This window comes from Aythya ferina, assembly GCF_964211825.1.
Source record: "Aythya ferina genome assembly, chromosome: 2".
Classification (NCBI taxonomy): domain Eukaryota; kingdom Metazoa; phylum Chordata; class Aves; order Anseriformes; family Anatidae; genus Aythya; species Aythya ferina.
The window spans coordinates 87,164,610-87,189,469 of NC_140297.1; the positions used below are offsets into that span (position 1 = coordinate 87,164,610).

Here is a 24,860-nt window from a genome sequence, read left to right on the forward strand (position 1 = left end):
GGAATTTGTTGTCTTAGGTCTTGTGCTCTAGAATCAGTCGGAAGCATTTAGCATAGTTCAATTTTCAATCATCCAGAATTTTTCAGTACTTCATGATGAACAAGCATCCAGTGACATCAAGTAAAAAGGGTAGGAGAACCCTGCCCAGATAGGAGACATCTCTTTGATAGATGAATCTTTATTGGAGATTCAGTAAGAACAAATGAAATCTGTTGTGAAAATGATGTGAACAAATAGGGACTAAACATTCAACAAAACAGTTGTTTCACACATTAATCAGCAAACATTTATGAAGGTAGTTTACTGGTTATGTTTCCAGACTATACCCAACTGCATTTTTAAGCAATGTATAAAAACAATATATAGGAACAATTTCTCTAACTAGAAAGATAAACCATGAGGTATTAACACACACGATTCAGTAGCCTTCCAGAAGAGAAAAAAAGGATGAGATCTTGAGCCTTTAAGGAAAGGCAAAGCATTTGACATCTTCTTTTCTTACCAAATTGTCTTTAATGTTTTCTGTTTTAATGCCAAGACCTACCAAATATAAGTGTATATAATAATATAAGAGGTAATGGACTGACAGAGATACTCTTCTTTCTCTCTTTTTTATTTGTTTCTTTTATTAAATGCTATTTAAAAAGCAGAGCTCTAAGCATAAGCTTACAGTACCTGGTTAGGGATTTTTTTTTTTTCCTCCATAAACTGATGCTCTAAAGATTGTACATGTAATTGTTACTATGTATTTTTCTTAGCCTATGTATTTATTCTTAGATCACAGCTCAAAACTCTTTGCAGCATGAAAATGAACTGCAAGGGTCAAAGCTGCCACAATCATCATTTCTGACATTACCAGTATGGCAGTTCAGGATGCCGATGCAGGAAGGGAGAAGAGAAATAGGAAAAGCCTATAATGTAAAGGGGGCATTTTTTAAAAAAGGAGATAGATATGTTAGGATAAAGATGACTGCAGAACACTACAAGAGTCTGAGGAATAGGAGATATATTTCCCTGTATCATTCCTAACTTTTTTGTTTTGTCTTTCAAAAATGGCCATGTAATGTTGCATCAGCAGCATTTACATCCATCTGTCATATTTTCCAAGAGCAGAAATACAGACAGATTAGGATTTTCTGACTAGTAAAACTGTTTGGAAGTACTTTTGCCACACAGATTCAATGAAAAGCTCTACATAGAAAGTGAACAATAAAGTTTTCTATTTTTTACATACACTTGTATTCAGTGAAATTTTTCTCAAGTTTCAAATTAGAGAGAGGTGTCAAGCATATTTCTTACATAGTTTGACTGATACCATGCTTATGCTGAATTGTTTATTTTCAGCTATACTTAATATTGAAAACAGTCTTCTTTAGGCATATGAGAAGGTGAATAAGAAGTGGCTCAGTTTTCAGAAGTATCAGATACTTGCTGCTTAAATTCAAATCAATGCATTTTAAGTTAAAAACTGTGGAAGCACAGAATGTGACAGGTGGAGCTTGCCTGGACCAAACTTATGTTTAAAACAAAAATCAAATGAGTGCTTGCATGCAAAGACCATAAACCATCTGATTGCTATCATTTAGATTCTTGTGGCAAAAAATGGTGAGGTCTTCAAGTAAAATGGATATATCCAACTAAACAAATTAAACCAAATACTAAAAGTAGCCACCTGTTAGTCCTCTCTTTGATTGCATGTCATATTTTACCACTCAATTAAAAATATACTTGGCCAGAGAACAAAATGAAAAAGGTATTATGTATGTATGTATTATGAAAAATATATTATGCATGACTAGTCCAGTGATCAGTTCAAAGGATGAATGGACAACTGTCCTCTATTCCTTGCTCCACTGAACAACTTTATCTGTGATTATGAAGTATCAAAGTAGCTATGATGTGCTGTTGAAGACTTAAAGAACTCAATCCCTAATCAAGAAACAAAACAAAACAAAACAAAAAACACCCCGCAAAACATCTAAAACCGAGTCTGCTGTAACCAAGCTGAGTTCTCCCAGCAGCTGAGTATAGCAGACTGATAGATACTACCCTCAGACTGTTTTTAGGAAGGTGGAGGCAGAGGCACCATCTCTGGACCTATCCTCTTGTGCTGAGTTGGATGCATGAATTCACGGGATGAATCCCAATGGTGTATCAGCATTTCTTCAGTTCACCACAGCCCATACAGACGTGATCCTGCTCTTGCCTGCCAACACACAGAGAGTGAGGAAGCCTGGTGTTCTGAAGATCTCTTTCTCTAATGTGAATACTTACTAAGGCAGTCAGAAATACAAATCTTCCTGGTGAATCTAGACCTGTTTTTCCTTCCAGAAACTTGCATTTACAGCATCTACAGTCTAATGCTTGTTTCATGAACTCAAGAGGATGAGATTTCTCTGGCATTAAATGTACATGCGTATTGAGTATTAAATATCTCCAATGAATTTGCTGCAAGATTTAAGAATTATTTAAGAATAATTCACTAGAATAGGGCACTCACTGAGTGTCTTATATCTTTCAGACATACTTTATTCAAGCAGAAGCTTGGCTGTGTAAGCTATTTTAATTAACACTTTAAACTAAGCCTTCACCACCTGCTCTCCTTTATAATTACAAATGTAAAGGGAATCTCATTCTCAGTAGTATCATTAAAATTCAAGATATTAAAGAAAAGACATAAATGCATGCCATTTTATTCATTCCAAGGACACTCATTTGCTGTTTTCCTTTTTACTGTTTTGGTCTCATCTAGGACTCAAAGGACTGAGCAGTGCTAAATGGTGCCAAAATATTTCCTTGACTGAGCTCCTGGGACTGCCTTTGAAATCATGGATGACTCACGTGAGCTTCTGAATCACAGAAAAGAAATATATACAGTAGCAATATTATTCTGGGCCAATAAAAATATGGTTTCAGGAGAATTTCATGGAATTTTTCTGTATCAAATTCCTTAGCTTTATCTGTTGTGGGGGAAAATGGTATTATGGTTTTCATCAGACACAACAGCAACAACAACAACAAAAAGGACTTGTACCACCAAATAATGCAAAATGAATGACAGAAGTTAAAAAAATAAATCCTCACAGTACCGTGCTACTTAAATTTATTATTTCCTTCCTCCAGGTGCTCAGAAAACTACCCATTTAAGGTTTATTCTGTCCTGCACTGGCCCAGCAATTTGCAGAGCAATCCAATCATCCTTTCGAGCAGCATGATCAGCGGGGAGAATATTCTCAGCCAGCTTCCTCAGAAATGTCCCAGTGCCTCCTACAGTATTAAACGGCCATAAGCACGTTACCAGATGTACACCAAAGACAGAGCTGAGTAAACAGCCAACAAACTACTGGGACTGTGGGGGAAGAGTCCTTTCAGCAGCATTGAACAAAGATTTTATATAATTAACATAAAAACTCTTGCTAGTTAGTTCCTGGTATATCAGAATACATGAAATAAATGATTCTATCATTAATTTCTCTTGCTAATGGAAACTCAGCACAGGAATGTGGATACTAGTCAATCTTTTGGATTCATAATGTCCATCTGAAAGACCCTATCCTTGGCATCTACAACCCAAAGAAATCCTCTAGAGATTTCTTCTGACTTGCTCAAGAACACAGACAGATAAGGTTCCTTTGCAGGAGATAATGGTTATTTTGAATGAAATGAGTTATACTGGGTATTAAATTACTACTATTTTTAGATGTAAACAAAAAAGACTGCATGCTATAAATTATTCAACAGCTGTTAAATAGAAACATTAGGACTTACAGAGGTTTTAGCTTGCCCAGAATTGGAGTCTGATTTGTTCCCAAATGAAAAACAGAAACCATATTTCTGAAATTAATTCAGATACAAAATTATTCAAATAATGCATTAATATTTACAGCTCATAATCCCAGCAGCTTCTTTATTCTTTTAGCATTTCATATTTATGTTGATTTTTTTTTTCTGTATTTCTTGGTAGTTAATATTAAATAGTTTTAATTCATTAATGTCCTAATAGACTCATGGAATTATTTCAACTTCTTCGTTGGCCCAAATTTCCATTAGAATCGATCATTTCTGATATAATTACATTTCATTAATCAAACTAAAAATGAGACATATCTAATGCCAGTAATAATTTAGATATGATCTATTATCATTTTAGTCACAGCAAGTGATTTCTAGCCTGCCACACTTCTTTTTTTTTTTTTTTTTTTCCCATTCAGTGTGCTATGGTATGTAGCAAAATATGTAATGTCAGTTTAAATTACCATGCAAGATTCAAAGATAAGAACTGAGGACACTATTACTTCCACTCTTCTGCCTAGTAACTTGAGGATCTCCCTCATATTAAAAATGCTGAAGTTACATGATATTTAGCATTGACAAGGCTTTGGATAAGAATTTCAGAGAGCCCTAGAAATGTCCGGCTTCACTGCTTATATCAGTGGAAAAAGACACCCTAATGTGATGCTCAAAGTGATTTTAATAAAATGCATCAACACTGGGAGGAGCAGGCAGACTCCAAATTGTGCTCCTGCCCACACAGCTGTCTTGATAGAAAACTGTTTCCACCCAGAAGTGTTATATTATTCTAGTGCTTAAAAGGATCTGGAAAGAACTCAGGACTATCATTGTTTACACTGTTACAGTCTCTTGCCCATTGCTCTCCTGTCCCACCAGGTGGTGGCATGGATGAAGAGGCTCATAAAATAATATAGGTCGGAAGGGACCTCATCTGCTCCAGCCTATTTCTCCACCACTGTATCTAGGCTACGTCAACTAGCCTAGATATATGCTACATGCTCAAGACTTTGCCCAGAAATGTTTTCAATATTTACAAAACCGGAAACTCCACAAAATCTTTGGGTAACCTGTCCCAGTGTATGTTTGGATGAGGCTGACTAAGCTATGTAGTCCGACCAGTACTTTGCACAGGAGGAGGTCCTTTTCACAGAATCACAGAATTGTAGGGGTTGGAAGGGACCTCCAGAGATCATTGGGTCCACCCCCCCTGCCAAAGCAGGTTCCCTAGAGCAGGCTGCCCAGGTAGGCGTCCAGACGGGCCTTGAGTATCTCCATAGAAGGAGACTCCACAACCTCCCTGGGCAGCCTGTCCCAGTGCTCCGTCACCCTCACCGTGAAGTTCTTTCACATGTTGGTGTGCAACTTCCTGTGCTCTATCTTGTGGCCATTGCTCCTTGTCCTGTCCCCACAGATGACTGAAAAGATGTTGACCAAACCTGTCTGTCTTCCACACCTCAGGTATTTATACACATGGGTGAGACCCCCTCTCAGTCTTCTTTTCTCCAGGCTGAACAGACCCAGGTCTCTCAGCCTTTCTTCATAGGGAAGATGCTCCAGGCCCCGTATCATCTTTGTGGCCCTCTGCTGGACTCTTTCCAGGAGATCCCTGTCTTTTTTTGTACCGGGGAGCACAGAGCTGGACACAGTACTCCAGGTGAGGCCTGACCAGGGCAGAGTAGAGGGGGAGGATCACCTCCCTTGACCTGCCAGCCACACTCCTTTTAATGCATGCCAGGATCCCATTGGCCCTCTTGGCCACCAGGGCATGCTGCTGGCTCATGGTCATCCTGTCTCCCACCAGGACCCCCAGGTCCTTCTCCGCAGAGCTCCTTTCCACTTATAGCATTTGTACAAGTTTTTTACAACAAACTAGAGTTCTGCAAAAACTTCTTATTTTCCTGAGAGTCTATGAATATGCTTCATGCTATACATGCTGTTTACTTAGTTCTTTAATGCTACTAAATGATGGATTCCATTCTCTGAAGAACACTCAACCTATGGATTGAAAAGATTGAAATAAGACTATTGCTCTAGGAATTCGGATTTAAATGCAACAAAAATCTCAGACATGTAAGCTATCAGTTACATACTTATGATTACATGAGGACAATTAACTACTATATAAAGTATGCCCAAATCTGGCACATTGACCAGGGAACTGTTTAAAGGTAATACCAGAATGAACACAGTGTTTCTCCATGAATAACACAGGACACCTGAGAAGTTGCAGAAGAGCAAAGTATTTGTCCTTTCTAAAGCTAAATTCTCTCCTGAGAACATGCAGCTAACAACTGTGAACAGGATTCATAATCCTTTTCAAGAGGGATTGCTGGAAGCGTCAGCACTGCTCCTAAGCACCTCTTTCACAGCACTAGTTACAGCACTCATTCAGAGTTGCTCGGAAAAAAAGAAGGTAACACGTGGCTGAACGCATGGGTTTTACTGGCCTGCATCATTTGCCTAGTAGTAGGACTCCTGGCTTCTATTTTCTCCTAAAGCTTTCTGTTTCTGAGATTGTTGACCCTACAGCTATCTAACATAAAATTGTCTTTTCTGATCCACTGAGTTAGGGCTATTCTTCCATATATATATGCATATATATAATTGACATATACCTCCTCCCTGCAGCCATGAAACTTGGGTACTTTTATGAGCAAAGTGAATCCTTAGGATTCATAACAGAAGTGCAAGCCACTGGGTTCATGACAGAAAGATGGACATGGACACCACTGTCTAAGGGAAAACTAGACATAGCATGAGACTTCGCTGCTGTTCTTGATCATTTCAGCATCCTGACTCAACTTAGCCAGGAGATATTTTAGCAGATGTAGAACTGCAGTTGAAGCATATGTAGAACCTGCAAGTTTATCAGGGAGATGACTGGTGAATTTCATATGCTTTCAAGTTCAGCTAGCTACTGAGCAGATGTTTTCTCCTTTGCAATTCTGGAGTCTGACACCTGAGATTTATCTATATATTGTAACTGGCTCCGAGCACCTTTCCTGTGTATTTTAATTACTGAATTTACCACTGAAGTTGAAGATAGCTGCCCTTTTCTTATGGCCAAATTAAATTCCAGCTAGAAGCCTTTTAATTAGTTCTGATGTTCAGTAGACCAAACATAAGAGAAAATCACAAGGGATTTTTATGGTTTCATTTTGCCCATGCTTACTCCTACTGAAATTCTGACTCAGTTGGCAAAGAGGAGGCCAATATGTAGCACTGCATGATTCACTACAAATATTTCAGAACTCTCTGGCAGCAGTTACATTAAAAAATTTATAAATGTATTTTTTTCTGGAGAGAATCCCATGGTTCAGCTCTTCCAATGTGGGCAGACTCAGTTGCACCCAAAACAAAGGCGGGCAACAGTAACTTCAAGTGAGGTTTAGTCTTTCAAATTTCTACATTCCTGTGAGATAATCTCAAGAATTTTTGAATTTATGTCCATTTTCCCCAAGCTTTTAGAACTGGCATATAAAGACTATATTGTGCATTATTCAAAGACCTGAAAAGTTCTTGAGAACTAAGAGAATGTAATTTTATTATTATTATTATTTTTAATATGACTAACTTGCATAGATGACTTTCTGTCTGCAAGTACATATCCCACTTTACATTCAGAGCTTTGTGACCCTTCACATTATCTGCCCTGACAGTACTTTTCCTTCTTTTCCTCATGCTCATGCTACTGTGCCTTCTAGTTGAAAACCCCAATGCTGTTGCTATGGTGGGGTCTCATGCAAAATAATAGCCACCAGTGTAAGAATGACCTGTTCCTTTGTCCTTTTCCTACACCTTTATTGTAGCTTTTGGTTTGCATTATGGGGGGAAAAACTATGGGAGTTAGAGAATGGAATGAGCCATCTTTCTCTGGGTTTACCATTTCTTGTCTTGTTCTTTTTCTTCTTGATCTGATCAGTCTGGTGTCCAGTGCCACCCTTTAAATAATTTCAGGGGTCTGGAGTGGGCTTTGCCTCTGGGGAGGTGACATGTTTCTTTCTTTTGAAGCCTGTCCTTTGGATAAAGACCAACCCCAGACCTCCTGCCCTGTTAATATTTCCAGTTTGTCTGGAATGACCTGAAAAATGTGTCTGGCCACATTTTTTTGTAAAGTGAGAGGTGCTCATGATGTGGGTCTTAGTTACTTCCAAACCTTTTTTCAAGGTTTGGAGTTTATAAGCAGGCTACAGAATAAGATCTCCTACAACTCCCGCATACATAACAAGAACACCTTGAAAAAGAGAGAGGCTATTGCCATGGCTCCATATAAATCCATGTACACTAAGGGGTCCCCATAATTCTCTACCATCACCATTTTCACCTGCCTTCTTAAAATAACAGATTCTTCTGGGGCCACAAATGCAACTTCATAATCACCTTTGCAAATTGAAAGGAGGTATGTTTGCTCTGATCAGTCTTTGAGTCTTTGTTTCAGTGCTGATCACATTTGTGTGATGTTGTTGATTTACTTCTTATATCTCACAACCTCCAAGTCTACGTCCAGGTAAAGATTAATTTTGTGAGAGCCTCAGTCAGGAGGAAGTGCATGGACCAGATATTTTTTTAAGAGGACTGCTCAGGGAAGGACCTATTCTCAAAGCACCAGTCATTGGCTCTTTCTCTATTGCAACTCCTGAGCCCTCATATTTTTTTTTTTCTGGGACAAAGATTGCTTTTGTGAGTGTTGTTATCATTAGCTGTGTTAGGAAATATGTATGGTAAACTATGTCATCTCGGTAACCTGGTATTGCAGATACTATTGTAGAGTATGAACCCAGAGTTTGCTGGCAAAGTCACGGTTAAATTTATCTGAAAGGTCCATACATGTTCATCATGACAAGATAGCCATGTCTATAGCAGGACAGATACACTTAGCCATGACTTGCCTGGCTGAATGCAAAGTTTATATGCCTTTTGACATCTCCTTTATGCAGTGGTCGAAGGATATTACATTATATCCTAAATTCAGCAGATCTGTCTTTATTGCTCTTTTTCTGCAAGTACAAGGTTCTTGTACTGTTCCTCCTGATCTTTTCTTCATTCTTGTGGAGACGGTTTATCTGCTAGTTACAGCTTTTATGGATGATATTCTGATTACTTTTTCAGCAAAGTCTTTATATAAGAACACATACTAATAAGTACTCCAGAAAGGCCTATAGGTATAGGTATCATACTTCTGCTCCTATGAGCCTGTGAGGAAGGACATTTGCCACCCTGCAGCTGCAACCTGTGCCATAGCATGCCATCCTGATAACAGAGAACAGATACCACAACAGATAACTCTTTAACCAGCAGCCATCCAACACTATCTGAAGAACTTCTGCACAGCAAGTTGGTAAAACCTTCCCCACCCGAGAGAGGAGCAAGCACAGGCCACATAGGTGTGCAAGTGAATCCCAAGAGCGTACCCCAGAGATACACAGCCTCTATCACCCTTTCCCTGCTGTTCAAATGACAACACTACTGTCAGTTTGAAGCTTGCTATTTTAATTATGGAAAATCTGCCATTGCATTCATCCCCAGAAACAGAACTAGTTATCACATTTACGTAGTATCTCCTGGCAAAACAGCATTCACAGCATCCCTTCCTATTCCCCCAAACCTCTCTTAGGCTGGGAAACTGTTTTTATTAACTCTTACCAGCCTCTCAGTTGTGTCATGAGCTTACTAAGCTGCAATTCTCCTGCTTCTTCTACCCCTCCCAACATCTCACCCCAGAAGACAGACACTTTTCTATCTGCCTCCCCAGCTCACACAGGATGCACATAGTGAGAAGTCTGAGGAAGGTCTCATGCCAGGAAGGCTTCGCATACTACTGCCTTGTGGCTCTGCTGGAACACTGCATTTGCATCCTTATCAGACTCACTCCTGAGGATAGGCATGGAGCCAAAACCCAGTTCCAGACAAGCAGAGATAACTTGAGGTTTACGGTCACAACATGGCTCCCAAGTGCTGCATGACAAACAGTGATGATGTGTAATCGTAGCTGTCAAAGTCATCGCTCGCTTTCCAGAGGAGTGCCACTCAAGGCAGGATGCACAGACACAGACAGGTGCTGTCAACACAATTCCTTCACAGAGCAAACACAAACCTTTGCCTAAGCTCGTTTCATGCCCTTCCTCTTGCAGTGGTGATATGAAGATGCTCAAGAGGGCTTATGATTGCCAGAGATGACAATGAAATATGATCACATTAAGACAGCTAATGTTAGGTCTCATGAGCATAGGGTGCGGACCAGAGTCATACCAGTTAATAGGTTCCAGGGAGACTCCCTTGTATACTTTACTTTTATAAAAAGAGCCAAAAGGGCTGCTGCAGAGGTACCAAACCATGGTTCCCGCCACGTAATATTCAGTAAGTCTGTACTGTTCACTTTGGAAGTGAACAATACAAAGGCAAACTGGTGCACAGCAACTCAGGAGCAAGCAATCACTTAAAGGCTTAATCGTCAGTGACAATTTAGATTGATTTCTGAGAAAGAAATTCTTGTTCCAAATAATTTGATAAATTATATAATTTCTATAGGGAGAATTAAGCTGCACTGAATATTGACATGCTCTCCTTCTCCTGACAGTATAAAAAAGAAACATATGAATGCTATATGTTGAATGAAACATATGGCTTAGGCTAGCACAAACAAACATGAAAAGTTTGCCTATACTTTTCTGTAGTGTTTCTACTGAGATGAAGTATGTTGATTAGCATATGACTAATTCTCTAATTCTTCTGGTAGAAAAAAAAAAAACGTGAAGAAATTATATACCTTATTACCATACAGGATGTCTGTGCTCATGAGTTCTAAAGCTGGAACAGAATAGAAAAGAGGCCTTTTTTAATCATCTCTTGGTGTTAATACAAAGGCACCAGAAGGAGCAGATGAAACAAACCATTTAAGTTAATACACACTTGTCAAGCGAAAAGCAGCATGATGACATGACTCTAGTCTCTCAGAGGAAAGATTTTTTTTTTTTGCTCAATGAAAATTGATGTACCAGTAAAATGTCCAACACAAAAATAGAAATGAAGTTAAGAAATACAAAGCTCTTTGACTTGTCTCATCTATTCTCCCTGCGCTAATAAATTATTATTATAGGAGTATAAAGAGGAGAAAGCAATATACCACCATAGCTTGACAAAACTAGCAAGATGCTTCCTTTTAATGTCAACATACAATGACTATTTTCGTAGTACTGATACAGGTGTCAGCTCTCTCCCATTATAGGTAAGCAACACGCAGGACACAGAAACCACTTGAATGAAAACCTATCCCTTGCTAAACAAACAACCAATAGTGTGCCAAAAAATGTCTTGTAGCAGATTCCGTATGACATGCATGTCACAGTTCATTTGGATCTGCCAGATTTACATGACAATATGCTCTGTGTATCAATCCAATGTACTCTGTGTATCTATCTTTATTTCATAAGCACGTTAGGTAAAAATAAAACAAGGTCTCAATCTCCTTTCAACAGACCAATCAAACTTGGTAATTTCCCAATTGACAAATTTGTTAATTCACAAATTCCTTAAATCACAAATACACTAACTCATAAATTCACCTTCTTGTTCACTGCTGAGTAAAATAGTTGACGTTTGCAGGCATGGGAGTGGGCAGCTCAAGGTATAACCCAGTGTTAGTCCAAGTCAGAGAAATTTCAAACTGCATACTGCCCACTGTGGCATACAAGCCATCATCTCAATGGTTAATTGGCTTGCAGACTCCCATAATGATTCCTAATGGTTCCATTCCCAGCAGGCATCACCATCCCTTGATGAGTTATCTAATATTTTAATGAGTACTATTATCCAAGAGGACAAACTTAAGAGACCCTTCAGTAGTGTTGTGATCATTTGGGCAATGGTGGTGGTGGTGGTGTTTATGTCTCCTTTATAATGTATTAGCTTCTCCACCCAAGTCTAGGTCGCAGATACAGACTACCAATATTTAAACAAAAGGTAAGGCTGGTGTGGGCAAGTAGGGTAAGTGGAAAGTTCACTGAACTCCATGCCTGAGACACCATTCCTGTAATACTTTATTTTTAAACTGTGACCCATTAGCTGATTATATCTCTTGTGGCATTGTGTGTGTAGCAAACTGGTTTAATCCTGCTTCAGTTGGCAACCTGGATGCAGTGCATGCACAGTAAACATTACCCAAACCACTCACTACTTTAGCTACAGTTGTAATGAATTTCCACCACTTGGAGGTGCATGTCATGCATCTGATATAGTCTACTTGCCACACATCCCAAAGGACATTTCCTTTTCTAAGATCTGGACAAGATAATCTTTAGTTTCCTTATCAAATCCACAGGTTGCCACTATATAGAATCATGTAAAGGAACCAAAAAAATGATTAAGTTGCAAAAGACCTTCAAGATCATGAAATCTGCCACTGTATGATCTGCTTGTTACTTAGTAAGTGGCCAACCTCATCTTGTGATGTGCAAATCCTATGCTCCAGTGTGTCCAAACCATTCATGCAGCCATTTACTGAGCCATTCAGTATTCAAGGCAGAAGAAAATCCTGCCTGATTTATACTAGCTAAGTGGTTAGCTGGCCAAGTGGAACAATATTTGTGACCACTTTGTGAGCATAAATGGGACAGGATTTTCTTCTGCCTTGGGTACTGAACATCTAGGTAAATTCCATCATTTTGTGGTGTGCTGCTACATGCCCTGTAGTAATAGGATGACTGTTGATGGTATCTTGTATTTGCTCCCAATATTTGCTTCCCCGTATATCTCAGTTCTATGCCTGTCAATCGTGTTTTATCCAGTTTCCTCACCATTGTATAGCACCAGCCCATACAGCAAAGGAATCAACATGTACAGTCTGTGTGCCATTTCTGTGAGCTAGTACTATGGCACAGAGATCCACTAATTGAGCAGAACCTTCTAGTTGCTCTGTTAGTACAAGTTCATTGGTTACAGATACGGTAGCAGCTGTTTCTCACTATTTATCCTGTATTTTGCAAGCACTCCTGTCAGTAAAACACAGACCATCTGGCTGAATTCCTGAATTCGCAGCTATAACGGATAAGGAGACTCCATGTATTCAATGGGTATTCCTATGTGCTTCACAACTGCAACAACTTTACTCTCTTTTGTTAAGTCATCTCCAATTTTGTGATGACAGGTATACCACTCTTGCCTTTGTACAGTGGCCTTATGTGCTACACCTAAAGGTACTGGTTTACCAGCAAGAATAGGCTTAAGAATAGGTCTTGGCAATGTGATTTTACTCTCCTTCCCTGGGTCAAGGGTTCAATTGCTACTAGCTTTTTGTAAGCTGCTAACAGCACCTTTTCAAAAGTGGAATCCTTGTCCTCAGCGCTCTGCATTATATACATGACATATATGTCACAACAGTGACCTCCTGTGGTAATTTTACTGCTTCTAGTTCTTTAGACAGAGAATGAGCAGTGGTAGGACTATGTTTCAAACCTGTGGTGAGTAAATGTATACTGCTGTGCCCGCCAGGCAGAAGCAAATCTCTCCCTATCCACATGCGACACTAGGGTCATTAAAAAAAAACAACACATCTACAGTTGCTGTCCATAGAAAGGCATGCAAATTATGGCAATTGACTACTGGTTACACTTGAAGCAGTTTGGTGTCAGCATTCAGGGCATTATAATCCACTGTTAGTTGCTGCTTGCCATTTGGTTTATGTAATGGCCATTCAGGAGAATTTTAGGGGGAATGGGCCTTAGACATGATTCCTAGTTTCTTCAGCTGCTTTTCAAATGCAGTAACAGGACAGATGGCATCAGAAGGTAACTTATACCATGCAATATGAACTACCTTGCTAGGTGATATGGGGCAGCTGTTTGTAACAAGCTAATAGGGGTGTGTTGATGCAGGCACACTGTGGGTCAAATGGGATGGTGTCCCTGTTTCCCATTTTCCCCACAAGCGCACCCATGACTGGTCCTTCGATATATCCATACATAAGATATTAATAAGGTTGGATGGACTCTACATCTGTTAGACAGAATTAATTTATCCCTGGCCAGTGGGTGAGTTGTGACTTGCCCATTGATGCCTACAACTGAAACTAGTTGCTTGCTAAGTGGAAGCTGTCCTTTTTAAGTGTCCTTTATTACCATTAACATCTGGGCTTCTGTGTTGACAAGGAATGTTGCAAAGTAGCGATCATTAACTGCAACCATCATCTCAGGACTTGGATCCCTAACAGTTGGAGTAGCCACCATGAATACTTCCATTGGATCAAGCCCCTACCCTAGTTTCCCATGCATTCATGGTCTGAGGTTCAGTGCTGATAACTTTGGATATCTCTACGAGCTCATACCCGTAACGTTCTCCAGCTTTCTAGGAATTACTTTATCGAGTCATACACCATCACTCCCATCCCCTGGTATGGACCCCAGAGGGCTATCATGAGGAGTTAATGAGGGAAACCTGGCCAGTTGCCATAAATGGGAATCAGCAGCCCATTTAACTGACTTGGAGAGATCCCTTGATCTGGACACAATTTCCATAACCTCTTAAGCTCAGTAGAGACTGACCATGCTACCCAGTTTCACCATCTTGCTATTCCATTTTGCAGTGACAAGCTAGCTCTTTTGCACTGCATTTACTTTAGCTGAAGTTCTCCTATTTTTTGTGATGTATAGTGTATATCTGCTAAAATACAATAGAGGACTCCAGTTTAAGCCTGCCTTAACAGTTAAAGCTGAGTCCAATGTTTATTCTGCTCCGTTTTACTGTATGGCAGACATGTCCCTGGCCAGAAACTACATCCCAGGGAACTGGCTCTGTGGAAGATGGTTGTTTGGTACTTGGGGCAATGTGTGCTGGTCCTTCTAGATCAGTTAAAATGTGGGTTTTCAGAAAGATAGTTTGCAGGCTTGTTGCCAAGGTCCACTGCCATATGCTTTACAGTCAGAAGGATGTTAGCTAGTAGGCTGTATAGTCAGAAGGATGTAAAGTATATCCTCATCACAAAATGCAAGTCCGTAAAGTACTTAAAATATTTGGAAAACCTCTGTATCTCTTCTAGTACCACAAGCTTGGAGCAGAGTGGCTCGAAAGCTGTGCAGAGAAAAATGATCTGTGGGTGCTGGTTGATGCTTGCCTAAACATGAGCCAGCAGTGTGCCCAGGTGGCTGAGAAGGCCAACAGCATCCTGGCTTGTATCAGGAATAGTGTAGCCAGCAGGACCAGGTAGGCGATTGTTCCCCTGTACTCAGCTCTGGTGAGGCCCCACCTCAAGTACTGTGTTCAGCTTTAGGTCCCTCAGTACAAGAGGGATATCGAGGCCCTGGAGTGTGTCCAGAGAAGGGCTACAAAGCTGGTGAAGGGCCTGGAACACAAGTCCTGTGAGGAGGGGCTGAGGGAGCTGTAGTTTTTTAGTCTGGAGAAGGTGCCCACTAGTGGGGGGCACAGGGCTGCTGCGCTGCCTTCCATGGGAGCAGACGTCACCCCAGCGCCCTGCTGGCAGTGCCCACTCCTGCTCTTCTCAGGCTGCCTCGCGCTGCCTGTGCATTGAGGAGGCAGCCAGTGTGGGGCCTGGTGCAGAGCGAGGACTCCACTTGGCCCTGGCTCAGAGGGAGGCAGCGTCCCCACCGCTGGGGAGGGGAGAGGATGGAGAGGAGCTGCTCCCCTGCCACTGCGCAGCTACCTCGACAGTTCTTGGGAGCTTTCTGCCCTTGTCTCTCCATAGGTGCTCTGCACTCGGAAGGAGTTCAGTGAGTACAGGCAGGATCTGACCACACTCAAGCTGGAGGTGGAGAAAACCAGGAGGCAAGAAGAGGTAGGCAAAGCTCAGCAGATAGATGTCAGTGGCACGGTGCAGAAGGCTAGGTCTTTCCTTGTTGGATCTGAGGGAGGCAGGGAATGCAGAAGATGTGAGGGCTGTGCTGGAGGGCCAGGTGTTGTGGTAGCGAAAGGACACCCAGCCCCAAGCTCAGCTAGTGCAGGCGGCTGGAGGTGGGGTGAGATGTATCTGTGTGTGTGTTTGTGTGGGGGGGTGGATCAGGAAAGCCACTTGCAAGCACACAGAGCCCTGACGGAAGCCCTTCTCTTCAGCCCTCGTTGCATGGCAGAAGCAGGGCACTGGAATGGGCGGCATGAAACCTCAGCATGCAGGGACGCGAGGCATTTCTGAGGCAAGAGTGAGCTAAAACCTGCTGTTCCCTTTCAGGAAAAGCTTCAGCAAGAGCTGGCCAAGTTAAAGAAACTTGACAGAAGACTGACGGTAGGGATTAACCGTTCTCGCCAGAGCTCCTCCAGTAATGCGTACTTGGTCACAAGAGAGAAAGTCAGCCTACTGCAGCCTCAAAAACCAGCTGGCCCAGCTTCCTGCAAAAGCAGAAGAAACTTTCTCCACTCTGGCCAGTACAGAAGGCTGAAAGTGACTCCAGCCTTGAGTCTGGCGAGGCTCTGAGCAAGGTGCCCCCATGGCAGGCTCTTCTGCCCCCACAGGGGAATCCCAGAGTCAGCTGAGGTCCGAGAGCACCACAGGCTCTCAGACCTCCCACGGGCCCACAGTTTGTCAGGCAGCCCGCTCCTCCATCTGTTGCAAAGCACCCTGTCCAGAGAGGAGCACGGAGCCTACGTGTGCGTGTCAAACCAATCCCATTCAAGCCTGAGGCGGAAGCAGAAAAGAAAAGAGTTTAGAGCTCTTGGAAGGAGCCATGGAGCAGCATGTCACTGCTAGTTTCCAAAAGTCAGACGCACTGCTCTGCATAGTTGGGAAGAACAGAGAGGTGAGCACTGTGCCCGACGAGAGGGCTCAGAGGAGGAGCCCGGGGTCTGCGGGAGTGCTCTGGGGCCAGAGGATGCTCCCAGGAAGCTGGGAGGGATCGAAACATGGTCAGGCCGCAGGAGGCTTGCAGGGAGCCGTGCCTCTCTCTGCCCATCCCGGGTAGCGTACTGCTAGCAAGTGGGAAGAGAGCTGCAGGATGGTGTGGGGGTGGGCTGCAGAAGGGATTGGAGAGCCTGAGTGTCTGAGTGCCCCTGTCTTTCTAGCTCTGGCACAGATGGGGACTTGGAGAAGGAGGTAGTGGGCTGCTGGACCTCTTTCTGCTGGACTCCCAATCGGAGTCAAAATCCCTCTGCTGCCAGGCACCAAGCCTGTCTTCTGCAGGACAAAGCTGGGGGAAAAGGTAACAGAAGAAGTAAGGGGTGGAAGGGGTGGCAATGGTCTCTTCTGTCACGGGCTCCCTCTCCATCGTTCCAAGAAGGCCTTGTGGCCACCTGCGCTACGGTGGGAGCCCCAGCACTTCAGTCCAAGTGGAGTCAGGGATGGATGCTCCCGGCTCCGCAGCACAGAGACAAAGGAGGACTAGCCTACAGCAGTGGCCTGCGCTGGCCAGAAGTCAGGAGAGGGTGTTCCACGGCTGGGCTCTCCACAGGGACATGCTTGCCAGCACCAGGCTGGGGTCTCTTAGGGGAGGGTGCAGCCTTCTCCTGCTTTCCCTCTCAGATGTAGAAATGTAGAAAATCCCAGGCTTCTCTGCTTGGGATCCGCATGCAGTGTCCTCCTCCTCTTCCTCCAGCCTGGGGGAGGGAGCACTGCTCCCGAGGCAGAGACTTCCTGGAGGCAGAGGAAGGAGGGAGGCAGGCTGCCCGCCCCTTGGGCCTGCGTAACCCTGAGGAGGCCATTTTCTGTGGATTTTCCTGCTGTTCCCTTTCAGGAAAAGCTTCAGCAAGAGCTGGCCAAGTTAAAGAAACTTGACACAAGACTGATGGCGGGGAGTGACCGTTCTCGCCAGAGCTCCTCCAGTAATGCGTACTTGGTCACAAGAGAGAAAGTCAGCCTACTGCACCCTCCAAAACCAGCTGGCCCAGCTTCCCACAAAAGCAGAAGAAACTTTCTCCACTCTGGCCAGTACAGAAGGCTGAAAGTGACTCCAGCCTTGAGTTGGGCAGGGAAGATGCCAAGCTCCTGGGCAGCATCCATCCTGTGACTGAGTCCGAGAGAAAGTCACCTGTCCCTGCAGACGGTGTATTCAAAGCTGCCTCGGAAGAACAGGCGGCTAGAGAAAGCCAGAAGATTGAAGAGATGGCTCGGGCTGTGGTGCGGCAAGTGTTGGAGAGGGTGCAGGCACTGGACCAGTCTGTCTGTGTCTTCAAGAGGGCTCGCCCTGGGATCAGAGAAAGACTGTGTGCAAGTGCCGAAAGCGCAGAGCCTTCAGAGACATCTCCTCTTGCGAAATTGCACTGCTGGCTAAGAAGGTTGTGGCGAGCGTGATGAAGGTCTTTGAGAAGTCCTGTGAATCCAGCACGCCCAGTGCATCTGAGCCAAGGCCAGAAGCCAGGCAGAAGGAGCAGCCCTTGGCCAGGAGAGCCTCCCAAGTGGGGAAGCCGGAAGAAAAGAAACCAAGGGAAGCCCTTGAGGGAGCATCCTCGCAGGCTTCCCTTGACAAAGCCACCAAAGAAGCCGTTGGAAGTGTCTGCGACGCTTTGGAATCCTTTGCAGCTTCCCGGTTTGAGCAAGCCTACAACTGCACATACTCTGAAATCGTGGCGCTTCTGACTGTTGATCCCTCTGAGAGGCAGCCACAGCCATCCCAGGTGCCTCTCTCAAGGGAGGCCATGAGGGAAGGGTGGGGACTACGAAGAGCAGAGCCCAGAAGCAAGTCAGAGAGAAAAGTTGCCCAGGTCTCACGACTGAGTCGCAGGATTGTGAGGGAGAGCATCCAAAAGGCTGTCTCCGAAGTTCAGCGGCTGCACACAGAACTGCAGGCCTATGCGAGAACCATTGTCCTTCATGTGGTTGAAGAAGTGAAGGACAAGTTGGAGAGGGAAATGAAGGCAAAGGCCACTTCAAAAAGCAAAACCGTGGCAAGCGGGATGACGAGCTCCGTATCGGAGCAGAGCTCTCAGTCTGCGACTGCACGGAAGCTGGAGAAGAACTTGGGAAGGCGTGTCAGCCAGCAGCCTGTCCCAAGCAATGGGAAGGAGAGCTGTCCCTCGGAGCACCTCTGAAGATCACCCGACCTCCTCCAAGTTGTCTGGTGAGGCTCTGAGCAAGGTGCCCCCATGGCAGGCTCTTCTGCCCCCACAGGGGAATCCCAGAGACAGCTGAGGTCCGAGAGCATCACAGGCACCATCCCTCCCACGGGCCTACAGTTTGTCAGGCAGCCCGCTCCTCCATCTGTTGCAAAGCACCCTGTCCAGAGAGGAGCACGGAGCCTACGTGTGCGTGTCAAACCGATTCCATTCAAGCCTCAGTAGCCTGAGGCGGAAGCAGAAAAGAAAAGAGTTTAGAGCTCTTGGAAGGAGCCATGGAGCAGCATGTCACTGCTGTTTTCCAAAAGTCAGACGCACTGGTCTGCATAGTTGGGAAGAACAGAGAGGTGAGCACTGTGCCCAATGAGAGGGCTCAGAGGAGGAGCCCGGGGCGTGCGGGAGTGCTCTGGGGCCAGAGGATGCTCCCAGGAAGCTGGGAGGGATCGAAACATGGTCAGGCCGCAGGAGGCTTGCAGGGAGCCATGTCTCTCTCTGCCCATCCCGGGTAGCGTACTGCTAGCAAGTGGGAAGAGAGCTGCAGGATGGTGCGGGGGTGGGCTGCAGAAGGGATTGGAGTGCCTGAGTGTCTGAGTGTCCCTGTCTTTCTAGCTCTGGCACAGATGGGGACTTGGAGAAGGAGGTAGCGGGCTGCTGGACCTCCCACTCGGAGTCAAAATCCCTCTGCTGCCAGGCACCAAGCCTGTCTTCTGAAGGCAAAGCTGGGGGAAAGGGTAAGAGAAGGAGGAAGGGGTGGAAGGGGTGGCAAAGGTCTCTTCTGTCACAGGCTCCCTCTCCATCATTCCAAGGCCTTGTGGCCATGGTGGGAGCTCCAGCACTTTGGTCCAAGCAGGTGGAGGAGTCAGGGATGGATGCTCCCGGCTCCGCAGCACAGAGACAAAGGAGGACTCGCCTACAGCAGTGGCCTGCGCTGGCCAGAAGTCAGGAGAGGGTGTTCCACGGCTGGGCTCTCCACAGGGACATGCTTGCCAGCACCAGGCTGGGGTCTCTTAGGGGAGGGTGCAGCCTTCTCCTGCTTTCCCTCTCAGATGTAGAAATGTAGAAAATCCCAGGCTTCTCTGCTTGGGATCCGCATGCAGTGTCCTCCTCCTCTTCCTCCAGCCTGGGGGAGGGAGCACTGCTCCCGAGGCAGAGACTTCCTGGAGGCAGAGGAAGGAGGGAGGCAGGCTGCCCGCCCCTTAGGCCTGCGTAACCCTGAGGAGGCCATTTTCTGTGGATTGTCCGCTGTTGACGTGTGAACCAGCGGGCTTGAAGTTTTCCATCTGAAGGTTCATTTCTGGCATGGAAAGCTCTTGCATTTCTAGCCGGTGGCCCAAGATGCCTACTTTGCTGGTGGGGTTTGGCCTTCTCTCCCCAGCCCAGGCCGGACCCTCAGCCTGGTGGGGGTGTTTTTGATGTTTCAGAAGGAAGGTCCAGCCAGGAAGTAAGCCAGGAATCAGAAACCTATAGCGCAGAGGTTGGAAAAGGCTAGCCTGTGTGCATGAGGAGCTTGGAAGTGCCTTTGTCTCTCTGCTACTTTCTCCTGCCCCATTCATAGTCTGGAACACCCCTCTTCCAGCTTCACCAGCCTTCTGCTCAGTTTCATCTGGGAGATCCATATTGTCGCCTACTGCGCACAGAGTACAACTGCCTGCACGACCCGCATCTGCAAGCCTACTACAATCGCAAAGATAACCTGCAGCGCCTGAAGAGCAAGGGCTACATCACCAGTGATGGCAAAGTAGGTTTGGACGTTGCACTGACCAGCACAGGTCTCCTCTGGCAGAGGCCAATGGGATGAGGTTTATCATGGAAGCGCTACAGGCTTGGGGCAGAGTGGCTCAAAAGTTGTGCAGAGGAAAAGGACCTAGGGGTGCTGATTGATGCTTGCCTAAACGTGAGCCGGCAGTGTGCCCAGGTGGCCAAGAAGGCCAGCAGCATCCTGGCTTGTATCAGGAATAGCGTAGCCAGCAGGACCAGGGATGTGATGGTCCCTCCCTGCACTCTGCTCTGGAGAGGCTGCACCTCGAGTGTTGTGTTCAGTTTTGGGCCCCTCAGTACAAGAAGGACATCCAGGCCCTGGAAGCTGTCCAGAGAAGGGCTACGAAGCTGGTGAAGGGCCTGGAACAAAAGTCCTCTGAGGAGCAGCTGAGGGAACTGGGATTGTTTAGCCAGGAGAAGAGGAGGCTCAGAGGAGACCTTATTGCTCTCTACAACTCCCAGAAAGGAAATTGTGGGGAGCTGGGGGTCAGCCTCTTTTTGCAGATGACTAGGGATAGGACTAGAGGGAATGGGCTCAAGTTGTGCCGGGGAGGGTTTAGGTTGAAAACTAGGAGACATTTCTTCTCAGAAAGAGCAGTCAGGCATTGGAAGGGCCTGGAACACAAGTCCTGTGAGGAGCAGCTGAGGGAGCTGTAGTTTTTTAGTCCGGAGAAGAGTGGCCACTGGCGGGGGGCATAGGGCTGCTGTGCTGCCTTCCATGGGAGCAGACGTCACCCCAGCGCCCTGCTGGCAGTGCCCACTCCTGCTCTTCTCAGGCTGCCTCGCATTGCCTGTGCATTGAGGAGGCAGCCAGTGTGGGGCCTGGTGCAGAGCGAGGACTCCACTCGGCCCTGGCTCAGAGGGAGGCAGCGTCCCCACCGCTGGGGAGGGGAGAGGATGGGGAGGAGCTGCTCCCCTGCCACTGCGCAGCTACCTCGACAGTTCTTGGGAGCTTTCTGCCCTTGTCTCTCCATAGGTGCTCTGCACTCGGAAGGAGTTCAATGAGTACAAGCAGTACTCATTGGGCGGCAGGAAACCTCAGCACGCAGGGACGCGAGGCATTTCTGAGGCAAGAGTGAGCTAAAACCTGCTGTTCCCTTTCAGGAAAAGCTTCAGCAAGAGCTGGCCAAGTTAAAGAAACTTGACACAAGACTGATGGCGGGGAGTGACCGTTCTCGCCAGAGCTCCTCCAGTAATGCGTACTTGGTCATGAGAGAGAAAGTCAGCCTACTGCAGCCTCAAAAACCAGCTGGCCCAGCTTCCCGCAAAAGCAGAAGAAACTCTCTCAACTCTGGCCAGTACAGAAGGCTGAAAGAGACTCCCTCCAGCTATGAGTTGGGCAGGGAAGATGCCAAGCTCCCGGGCAGCATCCATCCTGTGACAGAGTCCGAGAGAAAGTCACCCATCCCCTCAGACGGAGTATTCAAAGCTGCCTCGGAAGAACAGGCTGCTAGAGAAAGCCAGAAGATTGAAGAGATGGCTCGGGCTGTGGTGTGGCAAGTGTTGGAGAGGGTGCAGGCACTGGACCAGTCTGTCTGGGGCTTCAAGAGGGCTCACCATGGGATCAGAGAAAGACTATGTGCAAGTGCCAAAAGCGCAGAGCCTTCAGAGACATCTCCTCTTGCGAAATTGCACTGCTGGCTAAGAAGGTTGTGGCGAGCATGATGAAGGTCTTTGAGAAGTCCTGGGAATCCGGCACGCCCAGTGCATCTGAGCCAAGGCCAGAAGCCAGGCAGAAGGAGCAGCCCTGGGCCAGGAGAGCGTCCCAAGTGGGGAAGCCGGAAGAAAAGAAACCAAGGGAAGCCCTTGAGGGAACATCCTCACAGGCTTCCCTTGACAAAGCCACCAAAGAAGCCGTTGGAAGTGTCTGCGACGCTTTGGAATCCTTTGCAGCTTCCCGGTTTGAGCAAGCCTACAACTGCACATACTCTGAAATCGTGGCGCTTCTGACTGTTGATCCCTCTGAGAGGCAGCCACAGCCATCCCAGGTGCCTCTCTCAAGGGAGGCCATGAGGGAAGGGTGGGGACTACGAAGAGCAGAGCCCAGAAGCAAGTCAGAGAGAAAAGTTGCCCAGGTCTCACGACTGAGTCGCAGGATTGTGAGGGAGAGCATCCAAAAGGCTGTCTCCGAAGTTCAGCGGCTGCACACAGAACTGCAGGCCTATGCGAGAACCATTGTCCTTCATGTGGTTGAAGAAGTGAAGGACAAGTTGGAGAGGGAAATGAAGGCAAAGGCCACTTCAAAAAGCAAAACCGTGGCAAGCGGGATGACGAGCTCCGTATCGGAGCAGAGCTCTCAGTCTGCGACTGCACGGAAGCTGGAGAAGAACTTGGGAAGGCGTGTCAGCCAGCAGCCTGTCCCAAGCAATGGGAAGGAGAGCTGTCCCTCGGAGCACCTCTGAAGATCACCCGACCTCCTCCAAGTTGTCTGGTGAGGCTCTGAGCAAGGTGCCCCCATGGCAGGCTCTTCTGCCCCCACAGGGGAATCCCAGAGACAGCTGAGGTCCGAGAGCATCACAGGCACCATCCCTCCCACGGGCCTACAGTTTGTCAGGCAGCCCGCTCCTCCATCTGTTGCAAAGCACCCTGTCCAGAGAGGAGCACGGAGCCTACGTGTGCGTGTCAAACCGATTCCATTCAAGCCTCAGTAGCCTGAGGCGGAAGCAGAAAAGAAAAGAGTTTAGAGCTCTTGGAAGGAGCCATGGAGCAGCATGTCACTGCTGTTTTCCAAAAGTCAGACGCACTGGTCTGCATAGTTGGGAAGAACAGAGAGGTGAGCACTGTGCCCAATGAGAGGGCTCAGAGGAGGAGCCCGGGGCGTGCGGGAGTGCTCTGGGGCCAGAGGATGCTCCCAGGAAGCTGGGAGGGATCGAAACATGGTCAGGCCGCAGGAGGCTTGCAGGGAGCCATGTCTCTCTCTGCCCATCCCGGGTAGCGTACTGCTAGCAAGTGGGAAGAGAGCTGCAGGATGGTGCGGGGGTGGGCTGCAGAAGGGATTGGAGTGCCTGAGTGTCTGAGTGTCCCTGTCTTTCTAGCTCTGGCACAGATGGGGACTTGGAGAAGGAGGTAGCGGGCTGCTGGACCTCCCACTCGGAGTCAAAATCCCTCTGCTGCCAGGCACCAAGCCTGTCTTCTGAAGGCAAAGCTGGGGGAAAGGGTAAGAGAAGGAGGAAGGGGTGGAAGGGGTGGCAAAGGTCTCTTCTGTCACAGGCTCCCTCTCCATCATTCCAAGGCCTTGTGGCCATGGTGGGAGCTCCAGCACTTTGGTCCAAGCAGGTGGAGGAGTCAGGGATGGATGCTCCCGGCTCCGCAGCACAGAGACAAAGGAGGACTCGCCTACAGCAGTGGCCTGCGCTGGCCAGAAGTCAGGAGAGGGTGTTCCACGGCTGGGCTCTCCACAGGGACATGCTTGCCAGCACCAGGCTGGGGTCTCTTAGGGGAGGGTGCAGCCTTCTCCTGCTTTCCCTCTCAGATGTAGAAATGTAGAAAATCCCAGGCTTCTCTGCTTGGGATCCGCATGCAGTGTCCTCCTCCTCTTCCTCCAGCCTGGGGGAGGGAGCACTGCTCCCGAGGCAGAGACTTCCTGGAGGCAGAGGAAGGAGGGAGGCAGGCTGCCCGCCCCTTAGGCCTGCGTAACCCTGAGGAGGCCATTTTCTGTGGATTGTCCGCTGTTGACGTGTGAACCAGCGGGCTTGAAGTTTTCCATCTGAAGGTTCATTTCTGGCATGGAAAGCTCTTGCATTTCTAGCCGGTGGCCCAAGATGCCTACTTTGCTGGTGGGGTTTGGCCTTCTCTCCCCAGCCCAGGCCGGACCCTCAGCCTGGTGGGGGTGTTTTTGATGTTTCAGAAGGAAGGTCCAGCCAGGAAGTAAGCCAGGAATCAGAAACCTATAGCGCAGAGGTTGGAAAAGGCTAGCCTGTGTGCATGAGGAGCTTGGAAGTGCCTTTGTCTCTCTGCTACTTTCTCCTGCCCCATTCATAGTCTGGAACACCCCTCTTCCAGCTTCACCAGCCTTCTGCTCAGTTTCATCTGGGAGATCCATATTGTCGCCTACTGCGCACAGAGTACAACTGCCTGCACGACCCGCATCTGCAAGCCTACTACAATCGCAAAGATAACCTGCAGCGCCTGAAGAGCAAGGGCTACATCACCAGTGATGGCAAAGTAGGTTTGGACGTTGCACTGACCAGCACAGGTCTCCTCTGGCAGAGGCCAATGGGATGAGGTTTATCATGGAAGCGCTACAGGCTTGGGGCAGAGTGGCTCAAAAGTTGTGCAGAGGAAAAGGACCTAGGGGTGCTGATTGATGCTTGCCTAAACGTGAG

The 24,860-nt window shown here is 46.6% G+C and overlaps 1 protein-coding gene across 1 annotated transcript in view; it reads left to right on the forward strand.

Annotated features, from left to right (window-relative positions):
* The first annotated feature begins 2,784 nt into the window (after positions 1-2,784).
* LOC311432080 (uncharacterized protein C7orf57 homolog) overlaps positions 2,785-24,860 on the forward strand; it is a 75,388-nt gene continuing 53,312 nt past the window's right edge. The window contains exon 1 of the mRNA XM_084510142.1: positions 2,785-2,841. Coding sequence (XP_084366268.1) covers positions 2,829-2,841 — 13 coding nt within the window. The 5' untranslated portion in view covers positions 2,785-2,828. The remainder of the gene's footprint in view (positions 2,842-24,860) is intronic.